We start from the raw sequence: 22,534 nt of genomic DNA on the forward strand, positions 1-22,534 counted from the left end.
CGAAGAGATAGTAATGTTTTTAAAGATTTTATAAATTCTGGAATTTGCATTTTAAACGAAAAAAAAAAAACAAATTATATTGAAAATGGAAATTGAAGATTTTTAAAAAAATTCAAAGAAACCTGTATATTTTCAAACTGTAAAAAAAAGGAGTTCTATCTTGTGCGAAAGATGTTTTTAAATAAACGCCTACGCCGCTGTGCAAGGGCTTACCGTAGCAGCTTTTTGCAGAATCGATCCCACCCCCTTTCCCCCTCCCCCTGATCACCAAAATTTATACAGGGTGTCTCAATGTTTCCGAATGCACTACGACTTTTGGAAACAGTTCCAAATATATTTTAAATTAAAACTTTTATTAGATCAAAGACTATATCCTTTCATTTCACATAAGATCGAAATTCTAATACTATAAAAATATCAAGATTTTGCTAACACCCTGTATTTCAATGTGTGCCTGAGTGGTTAGCACTTTAGCCTCGCAGCGAGAGGAGCCGGGTTCGATCCCAGCTAGTGGCACTGGGTGAAAATCCGGAACCACTCCTTCTGCGTAGAGTTTGTAAGTTCTCTCCCCACTGGTTAAAGGGGTTTTCCACCGAGATCTTCGGATTCCCCTTCGCATAAAAACTTGCTGAGGTTAATAGTAAGTGTAGGGAGCTGTTGGCTCGCGTGGCATGAAGGGCTTGCCACCACCCTCCTACGCATTGTAACCCGGCCACCTGTTACTTGATCACGCACAAGCAACATTGCTTATGTGGTCGAAGGTGGTGCCTTGGGTATTAGCTCTATTTTAAAAAAAAAATTAAAAAAATAATCATGGACGTTAAAGTACACCCATTTCTCCGATGTATGAACTATATTTTAAATTAATTTGAACTTCATGCAAATTTTTAATCATCTTGTACATTAATTTAGTAATCGCGCCTGCTCTAATTACGTCTCGTCCGTTCGCATCTACCCAATTTGCATCTACTGTAATATAGAAGTACTTTATTTGCATTGACTGAAAGTGGATGTAAGTAAAATACATCCTCGCCCAAATCCCTTATTATAAAACTTTGGTCGCGCTTTTTTTCGTTGTTTAATAATACACGTTCATCTTGAAAAATAAGGCTTTTTCAAAAAAAAACCTTAATTAGACATGTAAAAGAATGGATGTTTCTCCCAGCCCAAATCCCCTATTTTTAACAGTGGATCAACTTAGATGGTAGAATAAATTAACCCTTTTTTCGCTTAAAATATTTTCGTCCCCACTCCGTTCGCATCTACTTTCTTTGCTTCTACTTAAAATTAATCAGTTACAATAATATTATTTATCCGAACCAATACGGATTTCAAGAAGGGAAGAGTGCAAACGACGCCATTTACGAAGTACTTAACGGAAAACCTCGTTAGTAATAAGAGGGTGATTGCAGTATTTTTAGACCTAGCAAAGGCGTTCGATACGATACAATTGAACAATTTGAAAATGGTCGTCGTAAGTTCGTTTACATTCAAAATTATATTTTTGGTAAAAAGGACCCCTTGGAAAATTTCGCGGTTTATTTAAATGTTTTTAAGACAAACCAAATTTTTCTAGTAACCAGGTTTTGAAATTAATAAGCTAAACGGAAATGTTCTTTGGAGTTAAATGGCGCCTGTATCAATTGGCATTATATGTCGCTAGATGACTGGGGCCTAGGTTAGTGCCATGGGTTTTAGTCTAGCTGATACTTTAAATTTCGTAGTTATAAAATATCAGTACCAAATAATATAATTTTCAACAAATATGTCTTCATTTAAAGTTGAATATCATAAAAAATCAATAAGTAGGCAAATTATCCAAAATATTTTATGGACTTCCAAGGGCATGATATTTTCTTTCGATTTAATTATCCCTGTTTCCTTTCTTTCGATAAAACAATTCCTGACCCTTCTAAGCCTTATTCTTGGAGAGTAATGTGAAATACAGCGGCATAGCATCGGCAACAAAGTACATGGGTCCAGTACACCCAAATCCTTTTAAATATTTCATAAGGTAGGAATCAGAATGAAACTAACACACCCCTCATTTAAGCAGTCCGTGAATATATTTACCTACAAGACAAGGATTACCATACTTGAGCTAGTGCATCGAAGGTCTGCCATATTATTTTCAAAGATGGACCAAAAACATATTACGTAGAGGCTTGAGCAAAAACTTTAAATTTTCTAAACTAAAGAAGTTTTGTCACCTGTTGTGACTAGTATACAATAATATTTTGTTAAAATTAATTTTTAACCCATATACACTAATTTCCGGTTATATTTTTGGTTAGTATTCACCCTTTTCTATGCATCACCCCCGGGTAAATTTTACATATTTGCATAACGTGAAACCCATGTTACATCTACTTTATATTTCTTGAAAAATCCAATTGCGTTACGCAGGATGAGGTATTAATGTTAAAAACATCGTAACGTTATTTTAATTTTTCGTGTACTGGCTTGTTAAAATATACCGTTTTATCGATGTTTACTTTTAGCTTAATTGTTTCTAACCATATTATTTATTAGGTAGATCAACGTGTCAAGGTCAGGACCGTCGACCAGGGTTAAAATACCAACGTAAAATAAATCATATTATACTTATCCATCACACCAATGTCATTAATACATGAATTACATAAAGTTGGTGATAACACCGAACCTTGTGAAACACCACATTGAATTTTTTTTCGCTTGATGTATTTAACTTACATCCACTTTCAGTCAATGCAAATAAGTACTTCTATATTAAAGTAGATGCAAATTGGGTAGATGCGAACGGACGAGACGTAATTAGAGCAGGCGCGATTACTAAATTAATGTACAAGATGATTAAAAATTTGCATGAAGTTCAAATTTATTTAAAATAGTTCATACATCGGTGAAATGGGTGTACTTTAACGTCCACGATTATTTTTTTTTAAATGATACCACACATTGAAATACAGGGTGTTAGCAAAATCTTGATATTTTTATAGTATTAGAATTTCGATCTTATGTGAAATGAAAGAATATAGTCTTTGAGCTAATAAAAGTTTTAATTTAAAATATATTTGGAACTGTTTCCAAAAGTCGTAGTGCATTCGAAAACATTTCGCTTGACTTGGAAAAGAAATAGGGTAGTCAACCGATGGATCAGCATTGCTTCTTCTATTTTAACCATATCTCTTACATAAATAAGGTATGAGTTAATTTAAATTTTTCTTTCTTATAGTTAGACATTTAGACAACAATTAACGCACAGTGATAATTATTTAATATTATTTTTATTATATATAATAATAAGCTAGTCGCGAAAGTATAGACACGTGTTTTATTATGCCCTGTGCTTTTACGGTTTCACTGGTGTTTGTCGTGCTTCCCAGTTTATAATATTCCGGGTCTTGATGGTTCCCTCTACCCATTTTCTGTTTCCCGATTGGCCTGATATCTTCGGTTTTGAGACTGTTTTTCGGCATCCCTAAGGGTCGATTTTTTGCCTTTTAAGGCCCGTTTTATTTTTGAGGTTTTAATTTCGCGCGAGTGTATAATTATACTTTCAAATCTCGCGTAGTGGTTCGTTGTTTTATCTCACCTTTGCTCACGTGACGCTTCTAAATCATTTAATTCTTCAACATATTTATTTTGATTTGCCACAGTCTGCGATGTCTTCGTTCCGTTCACGGATGAGATGCAGTTTCGATAAATACGCCGTCAAAGGAAACATCATATGTGTTGCATTCTCCAACTTCTTTGACAAACTATGATACGCATTAGACTGCCGATAATTTGAATGGTTCAAAAAGCGTTTCTGTAATTCCTCAAGTTGGTACTGATACTTTAAACGGCAGTTGTCCTCATGCTGCCCGCTACGATTTTATGGAAACCAGTCTTGTTGCCCTTGAATCTGAAGTCAGTACCTTGTTTGATGAACGTCAAAATGATAACGAACAACTTTCGGAATATCAAGATCCTATTGACGCTATCTCCGCAAATGTTGCTAACCAAGTTCAAGAATTACTTGATTTTAGAAATGACTTTGAAAATCTCAAGACGGATTTAAAAAATGAATTTTATTTAATACATATCATTTCGTTCAACGTTCATTCCGCTGTAAAGAAAACAGACGAGCTCACCCCTAATTTCAAGCACCTCGAACAATGTTATTCCGCTACTCCTGCCGATTCTTCAAGTTTGGAAACTAAAGTCGAAGAATCTCTTAAAGAGCGATAAGATGTACAACGCCGTCAGTTCAACGCTATTTTTCGAAACCTTCCCGAATCCATGTCCGATACTGATACTTCGAACGTTCGCGGCCTACTATCCGATATCGGTTTTTTACACGCTGAGCTGCCTAATGTCCAAGTTATACGTTTAGGTCAACTGCGTTCTTCTCCTCATCTCGTGAAACTACTCTTCCCTTCTTTGAATCTCAAATTCAAATTTGTATCTGATTTATCCCTATCTTTGTCATGCTCTATCGACCGAACTAAACTTCAACAAGCAAAATATTCCAAGGCTGTGGAAGAGCTACTCAAACGTTCATCTCGAGGTGAATCGAACCTGGCCTTTCGTGATGGCATAGTTTTTTCAACACAGTGCCTCTTCGTCTTCAACCACACCCACTGTACAATATTCCACGAAAAACTATTAATTTTACCCATCTGTCCTTCGCCTTATTTTAAGCAATAAACTCTCTCCTTCAATAAACTCTCTCCTTCAACGTTAAACCATTGTGCTCTAATTTTTGTTCCTCGTCACCATACTTATATTCCTTCACTTCTGCTCCTTTCGACGAATCTGCAGAAATTTTTTAAAGGCGATTATGACACCTTCCGATGTTTTTTTATATGTTGTACAATAGACCCAAATTTTACATTCTAGTAATATTGATGAGTTATGCACAAGCTTTATGGATGTCGCGACTAAAGGAATATCGTAATTTGTTCCGTTTCGTGGTTCACATTTACCTCCCATTTCCCTTATTGATGTCCAATGCTCTAAATCGAGTATCTAAATGTTGGACTACCTATATATGTACGTCGTAAAATACATGGAAGTACTGCGACTGTTACTTCTGCCTATGAAAAATACAAAACAAGCTAGAAACGGACTTAAAAATGCCTTACGAAAACCAAAATTTATTTGAACCATAAGGCTTTTTATGGTTATGTCAATAACTTATGAAAAAGTACACTTACGATTAACGAAATGATGACGGTTAATGGTATGTTAATCACTGATCTCAGTGAAATTGTACAAACTCTTGTTTGTACAATTTGCCAAGTTGTCATCCCATCATCGGACTAGAAATGTATCTCTCCCCTCGAGTGACGATCGTCCTACTCTCCTTGTCTTACCATGTGATCGTGCAGTTGTTTTTACGATTCTCGTCAGTTGCATATTAACCAAGCAGCGGGTCTTGACGAACTACATCCTTTCCTACTGAAATATCTAGTGGCTGCCCTCACTGAAACACTGTACCGTACCTTCACGCATAGTTTTACTACCGGAACTCTACCAGTCTCATGGAAAGTTACAAACTTATTTCCGATTCTTAAATCTGGTAGCCGTACGATACCGGGAAATATTAGAGGTATCGCTCAAACTGAAAATTTCACGTACTACAGAACGTAATTCAAAACTGCAATTGGAGAATTTCCTGAATGACACCGGCTTTTTCTTTAATTCCCAACATGGCTTCCTTTAAGGTAAATCGTGTTCCAATAACCATCTCGCTGCCACCATGATTGGACCAAATGGCTGGAATTTGTAAGAGTGTTGACATAGAATTCCTTGATCTGAGAAAAGATTCGATACAATTCCTCATGATAGTTTACTTGGGGCCTTGTGATCAGCCGGAATAACTGAGTTGGCCGAGTGGTTGGATTTCGTAGAGATTTTGTCGATTTTGGGATTTCAATGTTTATTTACCATAGAGAGTGTTAAAAGACTTTGCGATTTGAGACAAAGTGTACGGGATGTTGGTAAATGTCTGACCCCTCGGAGTTGGCTCTCAAATGGATTAAAGAATTAATAACCAATCGTTCACAAAGGGTGTATCTGAAGGGAACAGTGCTCGGACCGCTCTTGTTCTCTGTCATCATAAATAGCCTTCCTTACGCTGGTACTCATGCGACACCTTTTTTGTTCGCTGATGACACGAAATTGGGATATCCGTTGGTAGACAGCTCTGATTGTCTTCATTTGCAGAGTGATCTGTATAGACTTCACATGTGGGCGTCAAATCGTGGCATGAGCTTTAATCCATCTAAAAGTTTGGTTCTACACCTTGCGAGTCATAATCCTTGTCACACCTACACGCTTAATGGATCTATCATAAAGAGCTCTACAGAGATACGTGACCTTGGTGTAATTTCGGACACCGGTTGTTATACTCTTCGCATACTCGAACTATCAGTCATCGTATCAACTTGATCTCTGGCTTAACTCGTCGTTACTTTTACTTTCGTTCGAAGAGATTTATGCACACTATTTACTGTTTATTAATTCAGTTGTGTGGACCCCCGCTTTAGCAGGTGATAAAACTTCGTATAAATGACTTGGTTTACGTTTTTGACCTATATCACCGTTCTCTAAAGGCCCCGAGTCACGATTTATTTCATGACTTATTTGTTTTATTGACCAATATCCATACAAGGGGTCATAGCGCCAAACCTCTAATCAAACGCTCAGTGCGTTTCCATCACTTATCAAGTAGAGTCATAAGTGACTGGAATTCAATGCCACCTGAATTTCTACAATAATCATCCAAGATTTCCTTTCGAAAGGCTGTTACTCTGTGGCTCTCAAGCTCTACCTCTCAATCTGTATGTACTCTTCAAAGTCATTTCGTGCCAGTTTTGACTCCCCTAAATTCCCCAGTTTAATTAATATTTAGTGTTTCTTATTTAATATACGGTTTTGTATACTCATGTACTTCTTCTATCAGGCTACATATAACCTAACGGTGGCTTCGTACTCTCTGTTCATTATATATAAATACATTTCAGAAAAAATACGATTTGGCAAAATATTTAGGTTCTAATGAAATTATTGAAAAAAAAACTTAAATGAGATATTATTTACGAAATAACATTTCTAACAAAGAATAAAAATTACTTGATTAATCTCTGCTTATTTTATAAATAATTTCAAAATATTTATGGAGTTTTACAGGAATTACTGGTTAAATTTATAGATGCATTAAGAGCTTATTAACACTTTTTAAACTATAACCTGTATAAAGGTTAAAAAAAATTAAGTGCAACAATGAACGAAAAAGACATCGTATATTATCTCGGCTTCAAACAAATAACGGCAAAATGTGAACGGATTAGGCTTACAGAATTTGGCTTGAAGATCGAAGGGCACAATAATAAATAAATTGTAAATCAACGATGAAAATTGTTTTAATTTTGTTAATTTTCTTATTATAAAACTACTAAAAGATATAAAACTTTATTTAAGGGCATTTTAAAGCACTTCATTTCGTTTCAGAAATTTATTTATTTTGAATGAAGATGAATATATCTCTAGGTTATTATTTCGTAAGTATAAATATTCTATAACAATAACTGATAAATCTTTAAAGCCTAATTTATAACTTAAGAGATCGTTTCAAATCTTACTTTTGGTTACAATGATAACAAAATGTTAACTTAGGAAACATAAGTATGCCACTTCCTATTTTCACAAAAGTACGTTCTTTAATGATAATCTGTTTCGCGAATGACCTTATGAATCATTATGTGGTAAGGACTAGTAAATTAACGATAATATTAGTTGGTAATTATCAAATTTGAGACTTGAACGCGTTTTCAATCATATTTTGTCCTTCAAACTTATTTGGCAGTTTTTTTGCCAGTAAAGAGAAAGAGAAGAGGCAAGTTTTCGGTTACTCGCCTTAAAATTACACAATCACTCTACTCATTAACCGAAATTACTTAGTCATACCTATGTACTTAAGCTACTTATTTTGTATCAAATAACTGAATTAAGTTTATTTTACAACGGATGTTTATAAACTCTCTTTTAAGTAGATTTAATTTTTATTTCAGAAAAGAGGTCAAAGTTATAACGCTTATCAGGTACTTTGGATTAATAAGTTCTCCAAAGATTTGAGGTATGTTCTATTTTATGATTCTAGTGCAATTATTTGTATGTGAAGAAAAGACAAAACGTGTTTTTTTAATATAGTAAAAGTTTCTTTAATAAATAATTATCGTTGTTTTTACTAAGAACTTGTGCCTATGACCGTTTAGATTTGGGTTTCTATTTAAGGAAACTATAACAATGGCGTGTAAACCCAGTCTCTCATTTCGAAATTATTCGAATGCATTAGGCATGGATCAGGAAATGTAACAACCACACGAATACATCTAAAGGGCAGCTTTTACTCTGTTTTACCTTTCATTAAAATTTTAAAAAGGATCTTAGTATTAAATTATTTATCACGAATAGTATTAGCTTAATGTTCTTATTTTAAGTTTCGAATTCTGAAATTGCACGTAATGTTCTAAACTGTGAGGGTAGTGAGCAGAATCGACACGTGAATATCCCGAAACTGAAACTCCACGTCACTTTTTTTATCTTTTTTGTGACTACTAACCTATTTGTTATCTTATTTCCAGGGGTAAGTTAAGGAGTAGGCCATTTTACCTTTCTAGAAACATAGCACATCAAGTTACTTCATCTCTTGGTTTTTTTCCGCGATGTAATATAGTTAAAGAGGTATTTAGAATGAACAATGCTCCAAAGAAGAAAACGCCGTCAAATGACCTAAGGTCAAGTCTCAATTATTTTACTCTCAAACAAACTGAAATGTTCCGCAGCAAAAGGCTGATATCTCCTAAAGAATTTAATTAAAATAAATCGGATAAACTTCTCGTGTTATTGCGCCGATTGAGACATATTTCGAGTTTTGTGATTTGGTTTACATTTTTAAGTAGATTTCAATGCTTAGAGTTCGATATAATGTTATAGATATTTAATTTAATTTGAGTAATTAGAATAAATTAAAAAATTCATATGATATTAACTTCCCCTTACGTCTCATGGTTGTGTTATGAATTGTCGCCCAGAAGCAATTTCAATGGAAAATTTTCTAATTAATTTTACCACGTTTATCTGAGTAGTTTTCTTTAATTTTTGGTAGGAGGGGAAAGGTGATGTGATAACCTATATGAACAAATATATTTCAAAAATAATAATTCTTAGATCAAACCCTCAAAATAATTCGGGGGTTTAAAGCTCAAGCTATTTAGGTTCGGCTTGGCAACAAAAAAAATGTATATCATTGGTTTTTTCTTTATTTTTTTCACTAATACAAGTATTTTAATTTTAGAGCAATTTTAAGAATAATATATTACAATCCATACCTGGAAAAATATTCGGCATACTCATTCCCAAAGGTAAATTTAAAGAAAATGATCTTAGAGCGTTAAAATATTTGCGACCAACGTGCAAATTTAATTCTTCTTGGAAACAGAAAACCTCCACTATTAATACAATTCAGTTTCAATCAAAGTTTTAACATCATATTGGAATAAAGTTGATTTAATGCATTGCATAAAGTTATAATAAATCACATTTTGAAATGTCTTATATGCTATTTTTTTTTTAAATTTTCATTTCATCTAATAATTATAACCAGCTGTGCTAATACCGAAATCACCACCCTAGGCCCAAGCTTTTTGCTTATTTTATTGCTGTTAGTTCAGGTGGCGAGGTTAGTTGTTTCCTGCTTAATTAATTGTAAAAATACAGATCATTTTACTATAATAAAGCAACATTAGTGGTCAAAGATATCTTATTTACAAATTGATAACAAAAACTATTCAGAACTAGCAGATTTGTTGCCAAATTCCATGGATTTGCTTAAAAGTGACCAATAACAACGAAGCAAGAACTTTCAACAGTCAACAATAAAATTTATTCGGAATCCTTTGGAAAAAGCGAAGATCTTTCACATTATTTTCATAACTTAAGTGTTTTTAAGCAATACACCTTGATTATACTTAATGAGAAGGAATCTAACAGTAGATTTAAATGGACAAATAAAATTGAAACTATAAACCCAATATGCCAAAGCAGGCATATACTAACTACAGTGAAGAAAGGAAGAAAGATTATAAAATTTTATTATATGCGAAAAATAATCAGTGTCTTGTTTGTATCATGAATTTGAAAGAGTAGTAAACCTATTTAACAATATTAAAGCAGTACCTATATTTTTTAGTCAACCTACTGCCTTAGGAAGAATCATTCATTAATTAGACTACGATTTTCTTAATTATGGTGATTAATATTTTTTAATTTTAATTTGTTTAGGTTGATATCTTACAATATGGCTTATCTTTATCAGTACATAAAAATCTTCGCGAGGATTTGGCGCATTTTACGAATCCAGTAGCGTATGAATCTTTAAATATTATATCTAAAGCTCCTAAAGAAGTGAAAATACCATCAATGAATTTCCTGGATATTGAAACATCTGTAAGAATTTTCAATGTTTTATTTTCTTGAATTCAAGGCTAACTGATCACGAATCACTCAGTTAATTTCACTACATTCAAAAAAGACGACTTCACACTCTTATTGTTGATTTAGCTTAGTTTATCTTTCTTATGTAGCACTGTTTACTTGAAATAAAACGTTAAAAGCTTTAAAATTTATAATATTATACCCGCAGTAAAAGATTTTACCCGATCTCACTTAAAAGCTTTCATACACCCTTTTAATCCAAGTTGCATGATTAATAATTGCTTACGAAATTTTGATCCTTCTCAACCAAGCTTTACACATCATAAAATGCTCTGCCAAGTTTTTGGGCTATTTAAAAGATATAAGATGCCCTTCCACACGTTGGACCAATGAGAGATTATCGATTTTCTATTTAATGTAGACACACTATCAGTTCGAAATTGGTGATATTCTATTAAAAGTTTTATACTTTGTTCGCAGTTGGCAACACTGTCGGAAGCAGACGTGTGTTTCTAGCTCCTGTTTTCACTAAGGCCTAAGGCTTTTATTTCTTTTTATACTCTTTTATTATATAATTCTCTTAAAAGTTTACTTTTAATGGTAGTTACACTTATTCTTCTCACAAATTAACGATATCTAATGCCGGATCAAAATTAAAATGTCTCGTTCAGAATCAGATTCTGAAAAAGACGAAGTTATAGACTACTGCCTAGAAGATGGCTTTAAATATCTACGTAAGGATGAAAAAGCCAGTGGTAAAGCAATGGTCTCTTGCACTCTCTGCCTTAATTATTATCATTTACCTCGCATTAACCTAAAAGCTGCAGACACAAAGCGATACTACATGTGTAAAATATGTCGTGATAGACTTAATAAGCCTTGCTCCTGTAACAAAACTGTAAAAAAGGAGGGAATTGTAGAGCTGAAAAAGCAGATAACCTTATTTAAGCAATCATTAAAGAAGCAAACAACAAACTTTAAAGAGATGATTGATGAACTGAGGGATACTATTCGTGAGGACATGATAGCGCAACTCACTATAATTAAGACAGCTCATGCAGATAGCACAAAAATCATGGAAGATAGAATTGAAAATATCGCTGGAACCATAGATACTGAGAAACCTAATCATGTAAACTTGAAAACTTATGCCTCAGTGTTTAACAACAATCTTTCAGCTCTAGCAGGAGGTTCACCAAGACAAATTTCCGGAAGAAAGATCAAAAAACAACCATGGCTAAATTGACTAATAGCAAGTCTCAACCTCCGTTACAACCTCGATACCTAAGAAACAGAGGCACAATGCCTGAAGAAAAAAGAGCATCGTGCCATATTAAAACAACTTCACATTACAATGATTACTTCGTGGGAAACTGCGCAAAGCATATGACTCAAGACATTTTACAGACTTATCTTGAAAATAAGGGGTTAACTATAGACAATATTCGACCAACCAGAAAATCTACTGACACTGAAGCTCTTTATAAGTGTTTCGTAATACAATCTTCTTCCCCAAAATTAGAACTATTGAATGCAACGACTTGGCCTAAAGGGATCTATTGTCTCTGCCTTTCTGGTACTCGCTCGGATGACAAAATATGGGGTTCCTGCGAAGATGAAGATTCTGCAAAATATGCCAATATACCAATGAGAAAATACCTAATTCGCAACTGTGATTCGGAAACAACCTGTGAGGATATAGATAATAACCTAAAAGATCTTGACATCAAAAACGCTCAAATCGTAATTCAGAAGGACTCAAATTCCTGGCGGAAATCCTATCTGATATCCTGTGAATCTAAATATGACAAAGCTATCATGAGACCTGAACATTGGCCTAGTCCCCACCATATTCGTCGATTTAGGGATAATAAACAAACTATTGCTCTTGATGAAGTATGACATAAAGGTTTGAACATTGCTCATCTAAACATTTGCAGTATTAGGAATACAATTGATCACATTAAGGTCATCATGGAAAAATATTGTATTGACATTCTTGGACTAACAGAAACCTGGCTTCATGAGGACGAACCAAATAACTTTCTTGAAATCAGTGGCTACAATCTTTGGAGATTAAACACTTTGAGTAGGAAGGGTAGAGTTATCTGCGTTTACTCCAAGAATCATATTCCCTTAAAAATAATTAATGAGCGTATAGACTTTATGGAAGCTATTCCACTGGAAATTATCTGGCTTACATTTTCTGAGATGAACTCTGCTAGCGTTATTATTGGCTTTATATATATACCCCCAGTCCACGAAATTCACGCAGCATGTGAAACTTTACAAGTCCATCTAGAAAACTTGTTACTTCAATATAGAAATTCTGAAATAATCATTCTTGGGGATACTAATTGCGACTTGAATAAGGATCCTAAATCAGCAAAAACGAATCTTTTGTTGAGGACACTTTCTGATTACAAGCAACTGGTTGATACTCTAACGAGGATAACCTCTACTTCTGCAACTACTATTGATCACATTTATACTAATTACCCGGATCGCTTCCAACAGACTTGAGTCATTACCATAGGTTTCTCGGACCATTCTATGATCATTACCAACAGAAAGAAGAAAGCGCGTGTTCTGCACAAAGAAATCAGTACTATAAGAAATTTTACTAAAATGGAGCCTGATAATTTTGTACGGGATCTTCAAACCAATGTAAACTCACAGTTACACTCTTTTACTTCTTCCTCTCAAGGAATCCGAATCTTAACTGATCTAATACATACCACGCTTGACAAGTATGCCGCGAAAAGGCTTATAGTAAAATATGAAATATTTTTCGTTTGCGCCTGTTTATTATCACAGTTTACAAATGAACAGACATTACCTCCATATTACCTATATATTGGACGCTTTAAGCAATTAATTGACATTGTAGACCCTAAAGCTTTCTCAGACGCCGCCATAATTGTAAAAGAAAAATTTATGACGAAACTGATTGCGAAACCTCGTGAAATGGCGTAATTTTCCTTTTTATTTTCAGATAGCGCCACCGTCTCACAGTCGGCAAATAGAGGCCCTAATGTCCCCTCCAGTTCTAATCATCCTTGATACAATTTAGCTATTACCGTATACGTACAGGGGTGCAAAGGCTTAAGTTTTTAAATTCTGATTACAATTAATTTACACAAGATTATGGTTATTTTATTTTTTTAAATAATTGTTTATGTATAATTAAATGCACCACAACCAAATTTATTTACAAATAATACGTTTATTAACACTGAGAAGATTTAAAACTTTTAAGGCGGTACTGACCAAAAATTTTATTTTCAAACTTTGGAACAGGGTTGCTCATGAACTTCCCAGCCGATAAGTAAAGCCGTCATGTCAAAAACGTTTCAATAAAGCAAAGCCTTCGGTAGTATTTTACCTACTGTCGAGTAAACCATTCAATGTATTGCGATTATGAAGTGTTTTACATTTTAAGTTGACAGTAATAACAAACCCGTTAAGCTATCGCTAGCCTCCCTAATACTGAATCTTGGTCATGAAAATCGCTTAAAATTTAAAAGTGGAAAAAAAAGCTTACGTTTTTGATAGCCTTAATAGTGCTTTCAAAGTCTATGGATAAGCATGTTGGCCCCTTATAAAGATTCCACTATATATCTCGGAAACTATGCGTCCTAGCGACATGGTTACTCTATACACAATAAAAGCTGATTAAATTTGCTACAGGTCTTACTCAGTCACGGGTTTTGATATTTTGCATAGTTTTCGAGATATCCGCTCTTGAAAGTCTGTAATTTTGGAAAAAAAAACATTTTTGTCTCACATAAGCGAAAAACCGAAAAATGGGACCTTCAAACCCCTCCTCCCCCCGGCTCAAGAGCTACGGGCGGGGAATTTTGATATGTTCACCTCCTAACTAGTCCAAACAAAGTTACCAAGTCAAAAATTGTGTTCCCAACATTTCCCTCTATACCTTTTCGTTGCCTGGACTATAGTTCGATATAATCTATTTGTGATGAAAGTAATTTCTTAAAAAACAAAATATCACATTTTTCTATATAGACCGATATTGGTTTCAGACATAAATCATGTAACATGGCTTCATATTTAAATATTTTGTTTCTATTAAAATAATAGTGACAATAAAAATAAACTTCCTCTGTACGGACTCGAGTTCCGATCTGGTGGTTGGAGAAGCTTCGCTATAAGTCACTGAACCAAACATTATAATAGGTTTCATTAAGGTTAAAAATAGTTTAACAAAACAGTAGGCCGAGTTTAGTTGTTTAGATATTTTCAGAGAACCTCCAATGATTTTACGATATTTAGAGGACAAGGTAGATGATAAATGATCCGAGAACTGGAGTTTTTCATCGAATATAATTCCTAAGTCTTGATTTGTACAGTTTAATTTTAATTCTTAAATTTCGTAGAGTCTGTAAGTTTAGACACTCTTAGCCACGCAATTCGTGTTCTGCTACACTCTAGTTCTTTGTCCCTTGTTAGTCCTAATACTTGGTGTTTCAATTACTCGTTAAACCCCCTATACGTTTCAACTTAACATTTATTTCTGTAGTAATTTCGGTTTTAATGTTTATTTCCGTAATTATTATATCTGTATTAGGCTAAAATTTGGCTTTCTGTTTAATTGGTTTGATTTGTTTTTGCGATATTGTTATGTTCAGGGCTATATTTAATATTGCATATTAAATCGATTATGTGTGCGGTGGGTTTCGCGAATTCTTACTTGAACTTATAACTATGTCTTCACGAGCTTCGTTCACGGAGGAGACGACCCGAGGTGGCTCTCACCGATTTGGTTCAAAGTTTGGGGGGTTGTTAGACCTAGATGTAACATGAAACCCGTTAAAGGGAAAAGTTACGCTGGGCTTCCGTTTTGCCATGGCAACCAAAAATGTTTTTGACAACATAAAATAAGAAAAAGTCTATGTAAAATAACATGCAAAACTTCAATAAATCAAAACAAAATATTAAAAAAAAATAAGAAAAATATAGTAAATTTAACATTTTTGGATTACTTTGGACAAATAGGGGTGGACTCGAGCTAATTTGAATAAATAGGTCGAAATTTTAGGTATAATACAAAATATTTGTAAAACTTATGCCGTGATAACTGCCATATATTTTCAGCGATAAAACTTAAACTTTCTGCATTACATTATCTGAACGATGTAAACAGATTTTTAGATTTCGATAGAAAAACAACGCCATTTTAAAAAATGGCGGATACAAATATATATCATGGCGACATAAGTTAGGTAATTTGTATCCGATTAACCTAAGATTTTCTACGTTGCATTATCTGCCCGAATGCATTCGTACTATAGATTTTTATAGAAATCCGACACCATTTTGGAAAATGGCGGATATCAATAAAACTCATCGTGCGATAAGTTCCGTAAATATTCGTCGATTAATCATAAATTTTCTACGTTACATTATCTGCCCGAGTTAATTAGACCTATGGGTTTTCCAATAATAATCCGACGCCATTTTGAAATTTGGTGGATATAAATATAACTTATGATGCGATAACTGCCGAAATTATTTGTCGATTTACGTGAAATTTTCTACATTACATTATCAGATCGAATAAATAAGCCCCTTACACTGTGATAGAATTATGACGCCATTTTACAAAATGGCAGATATCAATATCTTATAATGCGATAACTGCCGAAATTATTTGTCCATTAATTTGAAATCTGCCGTATGAAAAAAAAACATAACAATATGTCTCTTGATTGTTATTAGAAAAAATATCGATTATCAATAATTTCCCGAGTTTCCAATAATTTCCCGAGTTACCAATAGTCTCCAGAATTACCATTAGTTTCAAGAATTACCATTAGTTTCCAGAATTACCATTAGTTTAATGAATTACCAATAATATCCAGAATCACAAATTATTTCCCAAATTACCAATTATTTCCCAAGTTACCCAAAATTTCCTGAATTACAACCATTTTCTGAATTACCAATAATTCTACAATGCCAATTGAACTAATTTAATAATATTTCATTTTACCCAAATTATGCCTAAATGATAAATTTAACCATAATTATTTTCTATTAATCCAATGATATAAGAACTTACCCAATATTATTGGATTTTGCCGAAATGTATTAAAATTTACTCATTTTACATGAAGTTTCCTATAAATTTTTTTGACAATAATAATACGGAATTTATCGCACCAAGAGATACATTTATGTGTGTTATTTTGAAAAACGGCGTATTAGTCCAGGCAACGAAAAGGTATAGAGGGAAATGTTGGGAACACAATTTTTGACTTGGTAACTTTGTTTGGACTAGTTAGGAGGTGACCTTATCAAAAGTCCCCGCGCGTAGCTCTTGAGCCGGGGGGAGGAGGGGGTTTGAAGGTCCCATTTTTCGGTTTTTCTCTTATGTGAGGCAAAAATGTTTTTTTTTTCCAAAATTACAGACTTTCAAGAGTGGATATCTCGAAAACTATGCAAGATATCAAACACCGTGACTGCGTAAGACCTGTAGAAAATTTAATCAGCTTTCATTGTGTATATAGTGACCATGTCGCTAGGACGCATAGTTTCCGAGATATAAGTGAAAAACCGAAAAATGGGACCTTAAAACCCCCTCCTCCCCCCCCCCCCCGGCTCAATGGCTACGGGCGGGGACTTTTGATATGTTCACCTCCTAACTAGTCCAAACAAAGTAACCAAGTCAAAAATTGTGTTCCCAACATTTCCCTCTATACCTTTTCGTTGCCTGGACTAATAAGATTAAATTCACATTTGAAACAGAAAAGGATTTAATACCATTTTAAGACAAACTTAAATAGATAAAAGTAATAGAATACTATCAAAAACCCACACATGCTAAAATATTAATTTAATATTATTAAGATTGGTATTATTAAAATGTAAATATTAAAAATAGATAAAATAAGCGATAACCCAGACAGACACCGCAAATATTAAATTGTGAATATCCAAATCGATCTTAGTTAATTTTTATATTCCCTGGTTGCAATCCAATTTTTTTTTACTTTTCGAGCAAAGTTTGATACAATGTACAATTTTTACGCCCTGTCTATTAACCCCCGATTTTCGGTGATAAATAGCCTGTATCTATTTAACACCGAAAATCGGGGGGAAATAGCGCAACCGCGCGGCCATTGCTATTTCTCACCGAAAGTGGGGGCTCGGGAATTTCGGTGACCAGGAATTCATACCTCTAACTTGGAATGGTTATCTCACCCGATTTCCGTCTCTATCTAGGGGACCGTTTTTTTTTCCATCATTTTGACGTCAGAGCATGTGTTTTCTCATACGATTTTCAATGGTATTAAATCCTAGTTTCAGATAATTTCATCCCCCAGTGTCGAAAAAGGGTTCAAGCATCTTTTTGCTTTTCCCTTCGCTATCGCTCTATTGATAGCGACGGTCACCTCGTAATTCGGACTTCGCGCTTCTCAAGGGCATTGTCACTGCTGCCAATTTGACAGCGCTAACAATACCGGACTTAATCCTTCCACGTGGAGAGGTCGGGAGAGCGAGCTGACCCGTCGCTATCAACATGGACTAATTAACAACAGGGACGGCCCAGATCTATAACATTTCTCTATAAAGACCCCAAAAAAAGTGGTAACGCGTTCAGCAGCGTTGCCAGGCAAATATATTTTATCCTGGTGATTCCAACGTCATAAACAGGAAACATATTTTTAACGGTTTTAGCGGTTGTGATTTGAATTTTCATGTTATCACGTTAAATAACTATAATTATAATTATTATTTTAGTATAAATGGTATAGTTAAATGATATTTTTTCCACCTCCGATTCTAAGATAGATTCGAAATTATCTCGGAAATTATTCATCATCCAAAAAGGTAAACAACTATTAAGCCTTGGTACAATCATTTATATTTATGAATAATATTATATTATGATAATAATAATTACCGTAACAAATTTGGGAATTGCTTTCAGACGGTAAGCAGAATATTTTACTATTTGTACGATTGAAAAAGCTCGGCATTCTAAATTTTTACGACGATTCATTTAAAAGACTAAAATATTAGCACCGCATGGTAATCTCGTGGTTAAAATTTTAAATTCCAAGCATTCCAAGGAAGCTTCTTGCCCTATTTTACTCCCCCCGCCTATTTTGAATCACCAGCCTATACAAGCATTTCCTGTTATGCCCGCGAGTACCGCTAGAGTGCGTCGATGCTTGTTCTTTTTACTTTTTCCCCGGGCCGGACCGTCCCTGTTGTTAATTAGTCCATGCTATCAGTAGAAGGAAAGTAAGGTCGACACGCCAGTCCCGGGATCGGGATCGTCGGGATCCTAGATTTAAGGGGTGAAATGGGGGTAAAATCGTCGAAAAGTCAATGTATTTATGATATTTCTTGCGACGATTTGTTTTCCCGTATATCAACATATTGTGTCCAGGCCAACTTGTTCATTTATCTACGCTTATCTCGAAAGATACTTGAACGTATATCTTATCAAGTTTTATCGTACGGAATAAGTTGAGATGATGTAAAAATTGATAACCTAGGCGACGCGTGCGCAGATTACCCCGGGGGACGCGGTTAATTTGAATTTAATAGTGTTTTGACGTCATGGAATATTCGTTGTTAAAGTAGAATGGAAATATTTTTAAACTTCATTTTAATATCATTGTAGTACGCTTGGCACTTGAACCAATCTCACGAGTATTTCTTAAAACGAATATCTCGATCGCGTTTTATCGTACGAAATAAGTGGAAATTATGTAAGTTGTATGATACTTGATAACCTAGGCAGGAAGATAGCGCGCGCGTGCGCGGATTACCTGGGAGGCGCGGATTGCCCGGGCGCGCGGTTAATTTGAATTTAAAACATGGATTCCCTCTCCGAAATAATTCATGTAACCAAAATTGGACCGCAAGTTTTATTTCTTTTTAGGGGAATCTCTATGGGAGTTTAACATTACAATAAAGCTAATAGGTCCAGTTTGGGGTACTTTTGGTCCGAAATGGGGTACATAGGGCCGAAAATGGTGACTTTGGTCGTTTTTAGGGTACTTTTGGTCTATTTTGGTCCATTTTTGGGTACATCAGAAAAGCAGTTGGAAAAACGAAGAGCCTTATTTTTTTTTTCCACCCATCTCCAAACTCCAAAAATTTATTGCTATAATTTATTTATCCCTTCCGTAGGTATAAAATAAGATAAAAACCACTTACCTATATTTTAATTACGGTAAATTAAAAATACTTAATTAATGTACTAAGTTACGTTTAAAAGAACCTTTTGTAACAATTCCAATATGTAAATATAGGTATAAGGATTGAAAAAATACTTAGTGGTTTTACTGATAAACTCTAAAGGAATTTAACTTTAAAGGGTATCTTAGATTATTGTTTTTAATTTTATTCAAGTTGAAAACGTATTAAGAGTCCTTCAAAGTACTATAAAAGGATTTTATTTACGAACTTAATTCATATTTTCTTCAAACTTTCAATTCGCTTTTATTACTATTTAAATACGGTAAAATATAATTCTTATACACAAATATAGTCAGAAAGATACTATCAAACACTAAAATTAAAATTAAATTAAATTTGTGTGGATAAGATTTGTAAATATCATTTTGAAACTAATAACTTTCACGCTTTATTTAAGTCAAGCCAATAAAAACAATTACCTATATTTTAAATACGGTAAAATATAAATACATTTCCGATATGTAAATAGGTAGAATAACACTATGAAAAGTTCCTTTTTCTTCTTTTAATACGACAAAACACAACTCTGATACGCAAATATATAAAGAAAATAAAAAAAAATTTACTCTACGTTCGATACGTTAAAATACATTTCCGATACACAAATATAGATAAAGAAATACTATAAAATGTAAAAAGGTAGAAAAATACTATACATTAACCATTATGAATTTAAGCTTACAACATCCTTCACGTATAGAGCATAACATATATGTTCAGAGTTAACTTGTTTCCTCGTTATCTTTATCGCATGTGTTTTAAATAGCGTATGGAATAAGTTAAGAATGTACTGAAATGGTGTATGTTTAAACCTCGTAGAATAAAGAGTAAAACATATGTTCCGAGTCGGCTTGATTACTAAAGCGAATAACACAGAGACGTTTCCGGTGTAGTCACGTAGGAAGAAAAATACTACAACACTCTCTATACTCTACATTCAACACGTTAAAATATAATTCCGAAATGCCAATATAGGTAGTAAAATACTACAAAATCTCTATACTTTACCTTCAATACGTTAAATTACATTCCAATATGTAAATATAGGAGGAAAAATACTACAAAAGCCTCTTTTCTTGGCGTTCAATATGTTAAAATAGATTTCTGAAATGCAAATGTAGGTAGTAAATACTACAAAATCTCTATACTCTACCTTCAATACGTTAAATTACATTCCAAGCCAAATCACCCGTTTTCGGAAAAAATTTCCCACGGCACCATGCGTGATTTCGACGTTACTTTACACGTTAGTAAGTTAGATAGTTTTAGTGGGAAATCCAAATTTTTTACCCTAAATTCAACGTAGTTTTTAAAATATGATTTTTTGGAAAAATGATGTCTAGGGTGTACATTTTCGAAATGCCGAAAATCTTGGTATGTGCGTACGAATAACTCATAACGTATTCAAGATAGACCCACGAAACTTTTTATACTATAAATATAGGTAACAGTGAGTAACTTGGAAGTTTGTTTTCCGAAATATGTAAATTAGGTTTTTAATAAAAAATATTTGAAAATGGCGATTTTAACTGAAATTTCGTTTTTTGAGGTATACTAAAGATGATGTTGTCGCCAAGATATTAAATCGGAGATAAATATGAGAGTGGATATTATGTTAAATGGACCCAATGAACACGAAAATAGCGCTGAAAGAAATCTCAGGAATTTAGATTTTGAGTTATAGCTACGTGAACCGACATATTTTTTGAAAAACTACCAAACATGGTAGTGATTGCGGCAAAATTACGGTACGTAGGGAGTTGAAAATCAAAAAAATATTGCCACCGCTAAAAAGCTAAGATTTTAAGCTACAAAATACGTACAGAAAAAAGTTGTTTATGGGAGACCTAAATAACAAAAATCAAGATTCAATTTTAAGTTATTTCAACTTGCTACATAAATTCCAAAACTTCGCACATGTGTCGCGGCAAACTGTAACGTTTGTTTCTAGTTTCTACCCTTAGATATTCCTTTTTTACGGATTATGTCGTGGGATTATCAGATTATAAACAGATAAACTAAAGATTTGGTCTGCTACCAACTTCCAAAATATCGTCTAGTCACAGTATACAGGGTGTTAACTAAAAAACGATACAGAGCCAATAACTCAAAATGTGTTTTATGTAAGAATTGGAAATTTGCAGGTTACATAGAGGGTGCAGGGGGACAAATGACAATGGAAATTTCAATGACCTTGAACCAGGTCTTCAAGGTCATTCAAATTTTATCTCTAGAATCGTTAGGATTAAAAGAATGGTTCCAATTAGAAATGTGTTCTACGTTTAATTTTAAGTCTAAACAGCTTTGACCCGATCTAATTTGACAAATGGGAAGCCGAGAAATGTTAGACCAAAAACAATAAGGTCGTGTGTGGTATTCTAATCAAGACACGACCTTTAAGGGCTTATCAATCGAAAACTACCAGATGTAATGAATCAAAATTGTCGTGAAACTCTAAACTGAGTTCGTACATTGTAACTTGTGATGACCTTGAAACATTAGCTCAAGGTCATTCAAAATTTATCTCGAGAACCATTTTGCAATAAACGAACTTAAGAACTTAAGAATGGTTCTAATTAGGAAAATGCCCGCCAAGGTTTTTTAAGTCAAATTACTTTTTACCCGAGGTAAATAAACCAATAAAACCCCAAAATAAACGTTAATTAATTGATTTAAGACGTACCAAGTACTTTTATTAACATTTGTTTAGTTTAAATGTTTTAAACACAAAAGAAACAAAATAAGTAATTGAAATAAATTCTAAAGTTAGAATTGGGGGTACCGTGAAACGGCTAGTGGCCAAGGCGAGCCTACAGGCAACGAAAACCTC

General features: G+C 33.9%; 1 protein-coding gene across 1 annotated transcript; it reads left to right on the top strand.

Annotated features, from left to right (window-relative positions):
- Window positions 1-5,973: 5,973 nt before the first annotated feature.
- Window positions 5,974-6,420, top strand: LOC149933667 (uncharacterized). Its single transcript, XM_090157369.1, has one exon. It carries the CDS (start codon window positions 5,974-5,976, stop codon window positions 6,418-6,420), a length of 447 nt encoding a protein of 148 aa, XP_090013495.1.
- The last annotated feature ends 16,114 nt before the right edge of the window (window positions 6,421-22,534 follow it).

This window comes from Leiobunum rupestre, chromosome 8, assembly GCF_980474605.1.
Source record: "Leiobunum rupestre chromosome 8, qqLeiRupe1.1.hap1, whole genome shotgun sequence".
Classification (NCBI taxonomy): domain Eukaryota; kingdom Metazoa; phylum Arthropoda; class Arachnida; order Opiliones; family Sclerosomatidae; genus Leiobunum; species Leiobunum rupestre.

What these genes read in the sequence shown, in the direction of transcription:
- LOC149933667 (XM_090157369.1), top strand. Translation starts at nt 5,974, where the DNA reads ATGTCTGACCCCTCGGAGTTGGCTCTCAAATGGATTAAAGAATTAATA.